Raw genomic sequence first — 14,005 nt, forward strand, 5'->3', positions numbered from 1 at the left:
CAGACATTGACATTTCAATACTTTTACTTTTTTTACTTCATTCGTTCTTTTCAGTGCTGCCACTACAAAAAAAAATACCTATTTGCTGTTTAAGCCAACATTAAAATCACCATCACTTTTGCATTGTGTTGTATTAACATGTCACTTGATAAAAAAAAGAAGGAATATGTCAGTGTCAGACAGAGACTGACAATCCAATCCAATTTTAATTTTTAGCTAATTTTGGTCAGCGACATTGTTTTCCGTCTCCTCTTCTCATTATCCTTAATTAAAACAATCAATGGTAACTTAAAAGTATAGCCGAAGTACTAAACATGAAAGAAAAATGGAATTTTATTTTATACCTATTATGGTTTTCTTATTTGATTATGTCCGCTGTGCTCATGTTCGGCCAGGGTTTTCTTTTATCCCGCAAGACTTTGAGCGATGTGACTAAATGCGTGCCTTTAAGCAGGGTCGGGTGCGACGGTCGAGAGACGAACTCTAGTCAAGTTTCGTGTAGTGAAAATGAGAAGATCCGTCGTATTTTATCTAATCCTGGTGCGCCGATAGTGTGCGCGGGTGAACGGAACAGGGTTATGTTTGTGTTGGTGGACGCGTTACGTTACGACTTCACGGAGTTTGACGAGAGTTTGGTCAAGCCTCTGCCGTACCAGAACCGACTGCCGGTGATCCGGCGATCTTTGGAGCGCTGGCCTGATCGCGCGCGACTGTTCCGCTTCATGGCCGATCCGCCCACCACCACGTTGCAGCGCATCAAAGCGCTAGTCACAGGGTCGTTGCCCACTTTTATAGATGTCAGCTCTAATTTTGCTGCTGTAGAAATGCAGGAAGATAATACAATTGACCAGGTTATATTTAATTTTCTTTTTAACATGATTTTCTATTATTTAAGGTGTAGAAAAAATGCTATAACAATTTTTACATTTTATGTTACAGTTGTATAGAACAGGAGGCAAGGCTGTCCTGCTGGGAGATGACACTTGGTCTCGAATTATTCCAGGCAGATGGATGAGATCCCATGCTATGTACTCATTCCACACTTGGGACTTGGATACTGTTGATTTAGGTTCGTACTATGTACTACACTTATCTACTATATACTACTAACAACTATGGCCTCATATTAGGTCATTGCCATATGGAGACTGAGTTTTGCATTTACAACTGTTACAGAAACAAATACATACACATTACAAGGCTTACTTACTTAACTCTCCAAAAAATACTATTAGGGTCAAAGTGGGAAGCATCATCTATAAGGGTAGACCATCTATAGGTTCTTTTGATGTTTTTAACTTGACACATACTCCACTACAATAAGGTTGGTAGACCAGAAGGAGTGAAGCTTCTTCCATTCCGTGTCTGAGCCACATTTATGCATACAAATATGAGAGTTCTTGCCATATGGTAGTCTTCCCTGCAATAAACTTTATATCCTGGTCTTCCCCATATTGACTTTACTCAAACTTTGTCATTTTCCTCATCATATTCCTCTTAGCAATTTATGTAATTATTCTTCATAATAGATTGAAATATAAACATGAATTTATATCTATCCTTACAGAAATAGATTCTAAAATATATGACGAGGCATTAAAACCTGACTGGGACCTACTCCTAGCCCACTACTTAGGAGTAGACCATGCAGGCCACAGATATGGTCCTATCCACCCGGAGATGACCAGAAAACTTGAGGAAACAAATACTAGACTGGAAAAGATTATAGAAACGCTGCCACCCGATGTCCTACTTTATGTCATTGGTGACCATGGCATGACTGAGACAGGTATTAGATTGTTTATCTTACATTTGATTAGATTAATCTATTTTATCTCAATGTCTAATTACAATTTGTGTTAGCTTTATTTTACATTATTTAACTTGTTACATTTATTTAGACGGGCCTGCTTTAAATACTTTTTTGTAAATGTTAAATAAGTAAACTCTTTTTTTTTCACATTGTTTTAGACTGGCATACATGGAATGATGGTTTGTATTGAGTATAATGTGTATGTTTGCTATGATACTGATAACATTGTTGATTTTTATAGAAATGTGTATGTGATTGTGAAACAAGATTTTTATTGTGCACTAACATTTCCATCATTAGGTGACTTTAGAAAAAACCGTTGGTTGGCATGGTTTTTTTTATGTTACTCTAATTTCTTTTGTTTAGTTTGGAAAGGGATACTTTTTTGGGTATGGCTGAATTTGTCTAATGTGTTGCTAGGTATTGAAAGAAAATTAAAGTTTAATGAAAGACCACCAATTGTTTATATAGGTGACCATGGCGGAGAAAGCAAAGCCGAGCGTACAGCAGCCTTTTTCGCATACTGCGGCGCCGGGTTCTCAGATGTGGACACATCTCCACCGGGCAGTGAAGTGCAACAAACAGATTTCACACCTACAGTCAGCGCGGCGCTTGGAATGCCGCCACCGGCGCCTTCACTAGGGAATCTTCAGCTGTCTGTGCTACCTAAAACCACTGTGCCTGTTATGCTGTTGCAGATGACTAATGTTTTAAAACAGGTAAATACGTGTAATAGTCTTTTCTTAATCTGTGATTTATTTTCCACTACATGCATTTAAACTATAAGGGAATAGTATATTACGATACAAGTGTGAACCATAGGAAATTCGCAGCGAGTGGCGATATTTTTCACCCCGTCGGTGGCAAACAAGTATGCGGCCCGCCTGATGGTAAGCAGTCTCCGTAGCCTATGTACGCCTGCAACTCCAAAGGAGTTACATGCACTCACACTTCACTCACTCACTTGAGTGTGGAGTTCGCACTTGTATCGTAAATAACTAATAACAATAGTTACAGTAATTAGTCGGGTCCACACAGAGCGAGCATACGCGCGAGGCAACTTCCTCACGGCCAATACGGCCAGTGTAGACGTGCCTCGGCCGAGGCACGTCTACTGAGGAAATTGCCTCGCGCGTATGCTCGCTCTGTGTGGACCCGGCTATTGATCAATAGTATCACTATTCATTCGCGAGTTTCTTTTATGAATAAGGCCCATTTTTATCAGTAACCAAAATAGCTTTTAATAACTAAGAGAAAGAGAAATTATGTATTCATATTCTGTATGGAAATTAATAAGTAAAATTTTCGAGCACTGTTTTAAGTCAAATAACTCATTGTTTATATTTTTTACTAATAGGGTCCACACAGAGCGAGCATACGCGCGAGGCATTTCCTCGCGCACAAAACGGCCAGTGTAGACGTGCCTCGGCTGAGCCTCGCCCGAGTGCGGTGTGTACCCGCCTAAACTAATTTTTTGGTATATATGTTACAGATATCACAATACCTAGTAAGGTATGGCGAGGAGTCCACTCAAGTGCCCCTCGATAAACTAGCCGTGCTGATAAACGCGACGAGGGACCAGATGAGCAAAGCCTCTGCTGTAGAGACTGTTGAAGAACTGAATGTTTTTATCGCAGATGTTAAGTAAGTTTCAAACATTTATTGTAACATCTGAGTATAAAATGAGCTTCAGTATTATTAATTGTTAAAGAACTTTCAATTTTGAAACCCATTCTACCATAAACAATGGAATAAACATTCAGTTAACGTTAGTTGGGATAAGTGAAACAATGGGGCAAGAGAAACACTCGTAGGGAAAATAAACAGGTAAAGATACTTAAAGATATTAAAAAAAAAAATTTATAATACTAAAAAAAAACGAATACACAAATAAAATTAACTTTTAAATAAATGTTTTAATGACGTTGATTTCACTATTTCAGGGCATTGGTCAACACAACACGCAGCATATTTCGCGAAGTATGGGTTGAATTCGACTCTTTATCAATGCTAAGAGCATTACTGCTCTTCATCCTGGCCATATTCTTCAACTGGCTCGTCACTGAGGGGCTCCCAATAGACCGCGTCCCGCTAATATTCGCGAGCTCATTCGTTCCGACTGGATATATATCTATGGCTGTCTGCATAGGGATATGCTATACTGCGTATTATTTTCAACTAATTGAAAACGTCCTACACTCAATAATTTTAAGCACCGGCATAGTGTCTGGAGTGTTGACAGGCGCTTTGGTCGTAATGCATTGGGACGGTATATCCACAAGATGGTATGAAGGACGATCAACGTTTTACGAGCGATTCGCTAGAGGCGCCCTAGTCGCTTCTGCTGCAGTTTTAGTGTCAAACAGCTACATAATAGAAGAAGGAGCCGGCTTAGCCTTTCTATCTTTATCAGTACTCGGTTTGATGGCGTGGAATGTGGGAACATTGAAAGCGGCAGGGCTGTGGGCTTGCTTTGGAGTGGTGCTGGCGTGTTCGCGGCCTTATAGAGGATGTCGGGAGGAGCAGGGGGATTGTTGGACGTCGGGCGGCGCGGCCAATCGGGAGCAGGCGTCTAGGGCGGCGCTAGTGCTGGCACTAGGTAAATATATTTTTCTCAAACTTTGTTGACTCAAATGAAATGTTGACATGACTTACTTCAAATTAGGTCCGGAAATACTACATATCAGGTGCGATGAGTGAAGATGATATGTAAAGGAATTTCATACAGCCTTACACACCTAGGCCTGTAAGGAAACCTTCTTTTGTTTTTAAACGTCAAATTATGGCACGTCTTGGCATTCAACTTACTTAAGCAAAATTTTGCCATTATGTTTTTTTTGTCTTTTTTGTGTTTTTTTTTCTTTTCTGTGTTTGTTGAATATTGTTTCAGGGATTCAAAGGGGTACAAAAATTTCATTTCTGCATGACTGAAAAATAAACTGTATGGGGCTGTATCTCCTAAACCGTAAAAATAATCAAATTTTTGTTCCCCTATTAATAATAATAACAATCATCATCATCCTATTTTATCAAATTATTTCATTGCAAAATTGAGAAAAGCAGTATACAAATCTCGGCGAGAAACGGGGTTCCCGTCCTCTACAGTAATGTACTATACATAAATTTTATTTTGTTCCTGATCATCATATTGACGAGTATTACTTTTTGTATTTAGTAAGTTTTCGTACCGGTTCATTGCGGTACAGGGTCTAACAGAGCCGATTCAGCCGATCAAGAAGTAAAATTACGGTTCCTATCGCTGGAAAGCGACCCTAAACTATAATACAGATATATTCTACCCAATGAAGCTGCAATAAATAGTTTGATAGAGATATTTGATGTAAAGCAACACCACCTGAAAGTAGCTAAATGGATTGCTACGGATCTGCAATCAATGTAATGCATCAAATGCAGTTAAGCGTTATAATACTTATAATGTACTAGTATATAAGTATATAATTATACTAGTACTAGTGGTATATTATAAGTTTACCCGCCCCAGCTAGTAAAGGCTCTCTTGGTACTTCAAAAACCGATGAAAATGTTGCATTTTATTCACATGTGTGGCAAAGTAATGAAATGGAAATTTTGAGTTTTTTTCTTATGTTGGCTAGAGTTGACTTTTAAATGATGATTTTGAATGATAATTGAATTGATTTGGTTTATTTTCCAGTTAGTATTTTCCTTGTGTTGGTGTGGTGAAAAATGTTGTGTTTCACTCGGTGGCAGTTTGTTTAACCCTAGGGCCTTGAAATCCTCGCAACGCTCAAGATTCCATTTTCAAACCATTCGAGACGCTTAAGATTCCATTTTGGAATCCTTCGCTTGCTTGGGTATCAATATTAGCACAATGGGTTAAACAACTGCTTTGCCCCCTTGTAAAACAAATAACTATAGAATGTGGTTTAATTGGTAGGGTCAGTGGCCGGGTTGGTGGCGGTGGGGCGGCGCGCCGCGGGCTGGCGCGGGCTGGCGGCGGCCGCGGCCGGGCTGCTGGCCTGCGCGCACTGGGCCGTGGGCTGGGGCGCGCTAGGTCAGTCCTTTACCGTGCCTATAGCGCATCCATCACATCCGATTCTCACGTCGCTCCGATGTTTGAGCGAGACGTGCGAATCGGATGCAGTGTGCCATGCGCCTATGTCGGTTATCGTCCAGGTAAGAAGATCCGTATCAAGGCCCAAATCCAATAATCTCGAGAGTTTTTGTAAAACGGCATCTTCGTAACTCAAGAGGTAAATACAATTTAATGAAGTCGAGGTCTAATTTATTACCCTATTTTATCGAATAAAATATTTTTAGCATGTCTTACACTAGAAACTGTGGCTTATTTTTTGGCATACCGTGATTGATTTTTTTTTAATAAAATGTTTGATTGTAGGATCAGCGGGCCGCTCGCGACTCCTGGCGCGCTTGGCCTGGCTAGTCCTGGCCGTCGGCCTGGTGCTCCTGGTGCGGCGCGACGGCCGCGGGGCTGTTCTGCCTCTACTCGTGTGCTCGCTGCTAATCTATGTCGCTAACACATTGGTGCTCGGCGCGGCTTATGCTCCGGCCGCGGCGATAGCACTACTTTCTGGTTATTTGGCTTTGAATATCGTGGCGCTGTTGAAGACCGACGGATCTGCTAAATCATGTAAGTTGTTTAGTTTGTATTTGTTGCGTGATCTTTGAGTGCTCGCTGTTATGTGGTTAATACTCCAGGTTATTACTAGGTGTGGCGTATGTGTATATGGATTTTCTTAGACAGCATTCATTTAGCAGAGCTTGTAACAGTTGGGCGAAATGCTGGGCTTAATATTTTTCGATATAATAAGTACCTAATTTTTATCACGTGGCTGACGGTTTCCAACATCATCAGTTGGATGTTAGGTACCATTTCATTGCGTTACCTATAACCAATGTTTCGCAGTTTTGCTAAATATCTTCAGGGCACTGGTTCAATACTAGTTGGCATTAAAATAACTAACAAACAGGTATACAAAAGGTTATGAAAACTCTAGTTTTTACTTTAATTCAACCACAGTATATAATTAGGACAATATTGACGCAATTATCTAATGGTTCTACAACAAGGGTATAAAGCGATCCATTTTTATCCAAGGAAATTTATTCGATCAACCAATATAGTAGAGGATAAAAGTGAACATTTATGCCTGGGTTATATACTCTGCTTTTCACTTCGATTACGAGGAAAATTTACAAAAATTTCCAATATTTTAGGTTATTATACCGTATTTGTTCAAGACTAAAGAAAATCGTACTCGGGCCGGTCGGGGGCGCGTCGGCAAGGCTGGCAGGCAGTATGGCACATTTTGAGCTTTATTGCTAAGTTAATAAGGCTCGTAATACATGATTTTAATTTATGCTCTAGAGCATAATAAGCAATTTTATAATTATAATATTTAAATGTCAATTTTACGAGCATAAAAAGTAAAAACAAAATATTCCAGCTATGGCGACCCGCTGCAACTCCAGCGTTGCGTGCCTGTGGGTGCTGCTGGGCTCGTACCACTTCTACGGCACCGGGCACCACGCCACCATCGGCCACATCCGCTGGTCGCCGGCCTTTCATGCCGGGGACCCGCATTATACCAGCTTCGGCCCGCCCATCATTGGTCTCTTCGTACTAATAGAATTATTCGGTAAGATCCTTATGATCAAAGTCAGTGCACATCGTTTTTTTATATGGCGTGCAACAGTGGTAGAGATAGAAAACAAATAGTACTTACTGACAAAAAATGGGACTGTGAGTTACTGGCAATATCGATCATCTCTATCATTATACTCTTGGAATGAGATAATTCAGAAATGGTTGGACATGCGACCACAACATAGGTGTGTAATGTGTACTTAGCCAGATTTGAAAGTGACCTTAGGAACTATTAGTACGAGTAGATAAGTGTTATATATTATGTAGGCATGCCCCTGCTGTTCGGCGCAGCGGCCCCGCTGCTGGCGCTGTGGCGCGGCGCGGGCGCGGCGGGCGCGGCGGGCGCGGCGGGCGCGCGCGCGCAGCTCACGGCCGTCTTCCTCGTGAGCCTCAAGTTCGCGCTCTGCTTCGCAGTCAGGGTAAGTGAGATATTACTACAGCGGTGGCAGCATGGTTCCATTTTTATCACCTGTCACTATGCCCGTCACTTTCGCGCTTACATACTTGTTAGAACGTGACAGACATGGTGACAAATGATAAAGAGCCGACCATCTTAGCCCTACAGGGCTAATCTACGAATGCCACAAAGCTCTGTCAGAGGTATGCACCACCACCAGCGTAACTCTGCAGCGGATCAAAGGACACAGCGACTCGCGAGGTAACGATGCAGCCGACATATTGGCGAGAGGAGGCTCGGAACTGAAGGTGGCAGGACCGGAGCCAATTATACCTCTGCCTTATGCCTGGCTCCGGAACATGCTGCGACATAACACCAAGGTAGAACGCCCACAGACCCCACACTGGTCTAACCTAGGCACGTGCAGGCAAGCGAAGGAAGCCCTCCCGACAATTAACCCCGGTTTGTCATGGAGGCTGAGACAGCTGAAGAGGTCACAGCTCCGGCTTTTGACTGGGGCCATAACTGGCCATGCCCCACTAAAGAAACACCTATTAACCCTACGTGTAACATATAGCCCCCTCTGAGGGCGTGCATGGAGGCAGAAGAGACAGCCGCATCATTCTTGAATGCCCAGAGGTGGCAGAGTACAGGGCACAACACCTCGGTTCGCCGGGGTCTCTCCCAGATGGCGTCGGCAACCCCTCCCAGAAGGAGTTGGGTTGGCAAGAGTAGTGCCGACAAGGCGACAACCCACCACGCAAAATAGGCGCGATAATACTACGTAGAGTTGCGGAAACCAAGCCCGCGAATACCTATAACTTATACTACTACAGGTTGGTTTTGTCACAGTTTAACTATACCTATCCGTCGTCCTAGTGCCTCAAGTCTGATAGTGAAGCAGACTTGAGGCACACAAGGACGCTTCAGTAAAGCGAAATCGCATGCGATCAACGGAATGCGTTTGCGGCGTCTGCGTCCCGAAAACTCGTCATTGTTTAATGTTTGCGGCAAACGCATGCGTTAAACGCCATGGCAAGCGCATTGTTATTTTTATTACGTTCAAACATTAAAACAACATAGGGCAATTTTGTTTTATGCAATACAACGCTTCGTCTGAAACGCGATTTAGGTTCTCCCCAGACCTATCGACACGTAATCGGTAAAAGCCTATTGGAAAAGCTTTGTTTACGCAATAAAATCAAAAAAGAAGTCGTGCGGCTCGACTCGGGGAAAAAGACGTCACTCGTCGGCTCGGCTCGGGGAAAAAGACGTCACTCGGCTCGACTAAGCCAACGCCTTATGACGTCATTATGACAAACTTAAAAGAACATCTACGCAATAAGAGCAAAAAAGACGTCGTCGCATCGTAAAGCGTCGGCCGAACCGAGCGACGTCATTTTCGCTGTTATTGCGTAGATATAAATGTTTTTTTAATAGGTAGGCGTAGGGGGACCCTTACCGCTTGTGTCCAACGGAAATTCGCAACGATTGGCGATAAATTAAGACACGACCAAAGATAGCGAGTTTTCGAATCCTATTCACACACGTATCGCTCAACGTTTTACAGTACATATGATCGACCCTTTAATTTTCGACATAGTAACGTCGTACGTAATGTGCTAATTATCGCACTAGTGTGGTAAAGTAGCACCATACCTACTGTAAAATATTTTTCTATGTACGTTTGACGCATTGCTGCGCCCTTGTCCCGCGGGGCTGAGCGCGCTGCCGGCGAGGTGTCCGCAGCGGCTCTTCGCGTCGAGCTCAGTGCGCACCCATGCGAGGGCCCTGGCTATGCTCAATGCCATGTCCATCGACGCCCCACATATATAGACGTGTTTGCGGACAGTGTTGGTGGATTTGTTCGATAACTTTTAATTTATTTAAATAATAATTGTGTGTAGTTTTCGCAAGTTTTTATTTTAATTTAAAAATTACTTTTTTAATATAATGTATATCGTGACATTTTACTTTATTTTATTTTAGTTTTTATGACAGTGGTAAGTATTCTTTTTGTAGATTGTTTCTATCTAAATGTATATATAATGAATTGTTCTAGTATATAAGCGCCTTGGTTTTTGTTGACTGTAAGGCTTATATATTTTGTAATAAATCAAAAAATGCTTCTCTCGCTGCGGTTACCACGCGTTCACCCCGTAAAACAATGTTTAGTTATTAGATTATCTCATGTAAAATGATGTGCATCGCGTTTCAACGCAGCGTTTACCGCATAATACAACGGCGCGCTTAAAAAGTGACCCTCGGACACAAATTTCGAAGGTAGACATGATGATGTATACAAATTCAGTCCCGTCTAACAAATACTGGTGATTAGAAAAATACTAAAACCGTTAGTTGAAAAAAAAAACATTACATTCTGGAAAGTTTTCTCGGACATTACTGTGGTTCATAACTTCCGCATAGGATGAGGTGGAGAAATGATCTGTGATCTTACTATGCGGGAAGTTACTCAATTTTGGAAAGTTTTCATCGGCACATTAGTAACCACAGTATATTTATCCTGACGTGGTAATCGTTAGGTATACATTAATCTATTGTATCCTTTGTGACAGTCGTTCGTGTGCGCCCTGTCCGCCACCATCCACTGCCGGCACCTGATGATCTGGGGCGTGTTCACGCCGAAGCTCCTGTTCGAGGCGGGCGCGTGCGGCGCCGCGCTGCTGGGCGCCACGCTCGGCGCCGCCATCGCCGTCTGGCACACTCCCCTCCAGCAGAGAAACAGTTGACACAAACAATAAACCTAGCCAAGGATGATGACTCAAATATTAGGTTACTGGACGTTGAATTGGCTGTTGCATGTTGTGATTGATTTGTTAATGAGAGAAGCTAAAGTCAAAGAAAATGAGATGTGAAAATATTTATTTTTATTAGATGGCCATCTTGTATCGCCCGTAGTATATATGGGATGGGCTTTTTAGGGATGCCATTTAGTGAGACTACTATTTTTATAGTAGGAGTTTTGTTTGACATAGTAATATCCTTTGTTCTGAAGATCGTCTGTCATCAACTTAGTTTGGAAAACAAACACAAATTCGAATGATGTAATAATTTATGTCTATTTAGTCATAAAGGAAAAAACTACCACCGTCAGAGTAGATATAAATAACGAGAAGAAAGATTGTTTCGCAAAAAGGTGTTGTAGACGAGAACCTCTAATGTTGCCAGGCTGAAAAGTGGTACCGTTACCCCCACCAGGCCTTTGAATTTCCCCGTTACAATTCTCATATATTCACCGTCGAAACAATCGCGCGACCCTTCAATCAATTATTTTTATATTTTTTCAAACATTTTAAATTAAGAAAAATAATATATTTTGTAAACACAAAACATGTCAATGATAAGGTAATTAAACCTATTTAAATGTATATCAATCAGGTAGTGCAAGTGCGCTAAGAGTTAGACTCAAATAAGTCCGATTTGTGAAAAGGGAGTGTACTATTTTCGATGGTGTGAATGTATGAGAATTTCGAGGGGCAAATTCAAGAGGCTGATGGTAGAAACGGCACCACTTTTTAGCCTGCCTTTTAGCAGCCCAGGAACACCACCACAGGGATCAGAAGTCAAACCAGAGAATTTTAAATAGGTGGATTGTCAAAGAAAACTTAGTAGCCACAGTAAATTTACTGCCGTCTTTCGAGACATGATTAAAACTTCTAGAACGCCATTTGACTTTGATCCTTATTCTTTCACTGATGTATTAAGTTTGTATCAAGTGGGCTATCTTAAGCCGCGTTTTCACTTAATGCTCTGAACAGTTCTGAGCGAGAAATCGTTCGTTCGTTCGGTTAATGGAAACACCAACACTATCGCTGCCGCGAAACGATGCCGCAGACCTTTGGTCTATGATCTAGTATTCGTGACACTCGTTTGTGCTAATATGCTTTAGACCATAATATTGGATACGAATTGAAATTTTATTGTTTTATGCCAATCAATGTTGGTGGATGGCAGTATGTATGATATAGCTTTATACTAGTTTTTGCATTTTAAGCATTTCGTGTCATTTATAATTATAATTTTGAAATTGTATGGCTGGTACAATTTAAAAACTCCATTGAGACAGGGTTTGAGTTGTGGTTAGTGATTGTACCCATTTATTGTCAAATTAGGTAATTTCAAACAGTCCCCTCCTTACTTTGGACAGGGAGGGAGTTCCTCCCAGTGACGATGGCAAAAAAATAGTTTTAATTTTCAATGTGGTCTAATCTAACGGACTATTATGATGTTTCATGTAAAATGAGATTGTAACCGACACTGCCGTAGAGCCTGTTTGTTGAAATTTTAAACGATCGTTGTAGCAAAGATAATGTAAAATTTTATCAAATTAAACCTAAGTAGTGACTCGCGTTATCTGCGATCATAGAAAAGTGAACCAAATCGTATAGGGGCTTTTGACGTGAACTCGACTTTATAAATTGTTGCTTATACCACAGTATAAGGAAGGTGTCTTTTTAGATTATACTTTATGCAAAAGTCGCAAAACTAAGTGGCGAGTCAGTCATCTCTTTCACTCTTGGTTGGTCTTAACAAGGGTAAAGGAGATAGCATTATGATCTCAGACGCCAGTTAGTTTTACGATAAGTATAGTAGTCATTATCACCTGTTTAAATTAGACGTGAAATTGAAGTTATTGTAATCATTTTGCATTTAAAAAAGTCTAGGTACAATGTATGAAACTCATGATGTGTTTCCATGTGGCCATTGGCACTGGTGCTCAAAGATTATTTCAGAAGTATTTTTCGTTGGTTGCTTGTATCAAATTATCTTAGGTAGAGTAAATCGTCTATTCCTGGCCATCTTATACTAAAAAGTTCCCGTTTAATATTCACACAATAGGCGGGTCCACACAGAGCGAGCATACGCGCGAGGCAATTTCCTCACGTACAAGCCGGCCAGTGTAGACGTGCCTCGGCCGAGGCAGCGGGCGCGTTTTACTCTCCTGAGCGCGCTGCCTCTGCCGAGGCACGTCTACAGTGGCCGTTGTGTGGACCTGCCTAATCCGAGTAAAATTTCAGAACGAATGTTATTTGAAACTGATTTAAACTTACACGACTTTTACACATTATTAACTCATACAAACTGGACTTAATTGCGTTTTAGGTTTAGTTGTGGGTAGTTCGAAAAACTCGCGCGGCTAGATGTTGATGTCAACTTTAGCCAGTCTTCTCAGAGACCACGGGGACAACGCCGTCTTCGAAACGTTGGAGGTAAATTTAAAACTTAATACGCGATAAGTCCCGTTTCTATGAGTTAACCCTTTTCCAGGTTAACGATTTATCGACCACATAGGCGCCAATAGAATTTCAACGTAAGTATTTCGATTTAAGTTTCAAATTAGATTTTACTTTCGGAAAAATGTGACTTGTTTTCAAATGAGTCATCAAAGCTTTATTGGAATATATTTAAATTTTTTGGGAAAACCTCGTAGATATTGGTGTGGCCTGGAAAAGGATTAAGAATGTTATTTGGTTGGTGAATTCTTATTTTAGTCATTTTAGTGTGTCCAGCTATTGGAAAGTGGCCAGTAATAGACGATTTACCCTACCTAACGAGGCTGTCTTTACCAGTTTAATGGGCGTGGCATGTGTACATATTTTATTAAGGTAATGTAATATTTAATATACTTATGTAAATTATATTCATCATCACTGCCAACAAATGACCATGATGCTTTTATAGTTCATTACTAAATTTTAAATGATATTGTATTTTAATGTTGACAAAATTGCTGTTTGACTGAAAATTAGATAATGACCTCTGTAATAATTTGTTTTGCCGTCGGCTAACGTTTTAGCTGATATCAGTCTTTTCCAAAAACATCCGATAGGGATGAATATATTATGACAGTTATATTATAGCAGTCATTATAGAAATGTAGAGAATCAACATTATGTTTTAGCAAATTGAGTAGAATATGCAGTGGATTGTACCATCAGTATTTTATGTAAGCTAGTCATCATGCCTTACAATCCAGCACCTTGCATAAGGTCTTTGGTGTATTTTAAAGAGAAGCCAAAGTAGTATCTTCATTTGTGTGCTTTATATTTTATTACGGCGTTATGAGAGTAATTGTTCTCTTTTATAATTTTAAATAAATTAATAAACTTTATTTTTGTTTAATTTT

The 14,005-nt window shown here is 40.8% G+C and overlaps 1 protein-coding gene and 1 long non-coding RNA gene across 3 annotated transcripts in view; one reads left to right on the top strand and one right to left on the bottom strand.

Annotated features, from left to right (window-relative positions):
• Positions 1–14,005, bottom strand: part of LOC133527413 (uncharacterized) — a 152,706-nt gene that overhangs the window by 21,890 nt on the left and 116,811 nt on the right. The window lies entirely within an intron of this gene.
• On the top strand, positions 16–13,988 carry LOC133527390 (GPI ethanolamine phosphate transferase 3). 2 transcript variants are annotated; one of them, XM_061864356.1, is made up of 12 exons: positions 16–851; positions 940–1,069; positions 1,568–1,789; positions 1,972–1,992; positions 2,285–2,532; positions 3,306–3,457; positions 3,757–4,412; positions 5,730–5,846; positions 6,192–6,443; positions 7,261–7,452; positions 7,728–7,879; positions 10,434–13,988. In XM_061864356.1, the coding sequence occupies exons 1-12, from the start codon at positions 315–317 to the stop codon at positions 10,605–10,607; spliced, it is 2,853 nt and encodes a 950-aa protein (XP_061720340.1). In that variant the 5' UTR covers positions 16–314; the 3' UTR covers positions 10,608–13,988. The 2 variants fall into 2 exon arrangements, with proteins under 2 accessions (XP_061720340.1, XP_061720341.1); XM_061864357.1 differs by lacking the exon at positions 1,972–1,992 and having other exon boundaries at positions 18–851.

Source organism: Cydia pomonella, chromosome 18 (assembly GCF_033807575.1).
Source record: "Cydia pomonella isolate Wapato2018A chromosome 18, ilCydPomo1, whole genome shotgun sequence".
Lineage (NCBI taxonomy): Eukaryota > Metazoa > Arthropoda > Insecta > Lepidoptera > Tortricidae > Cydia > Cydia pomonella.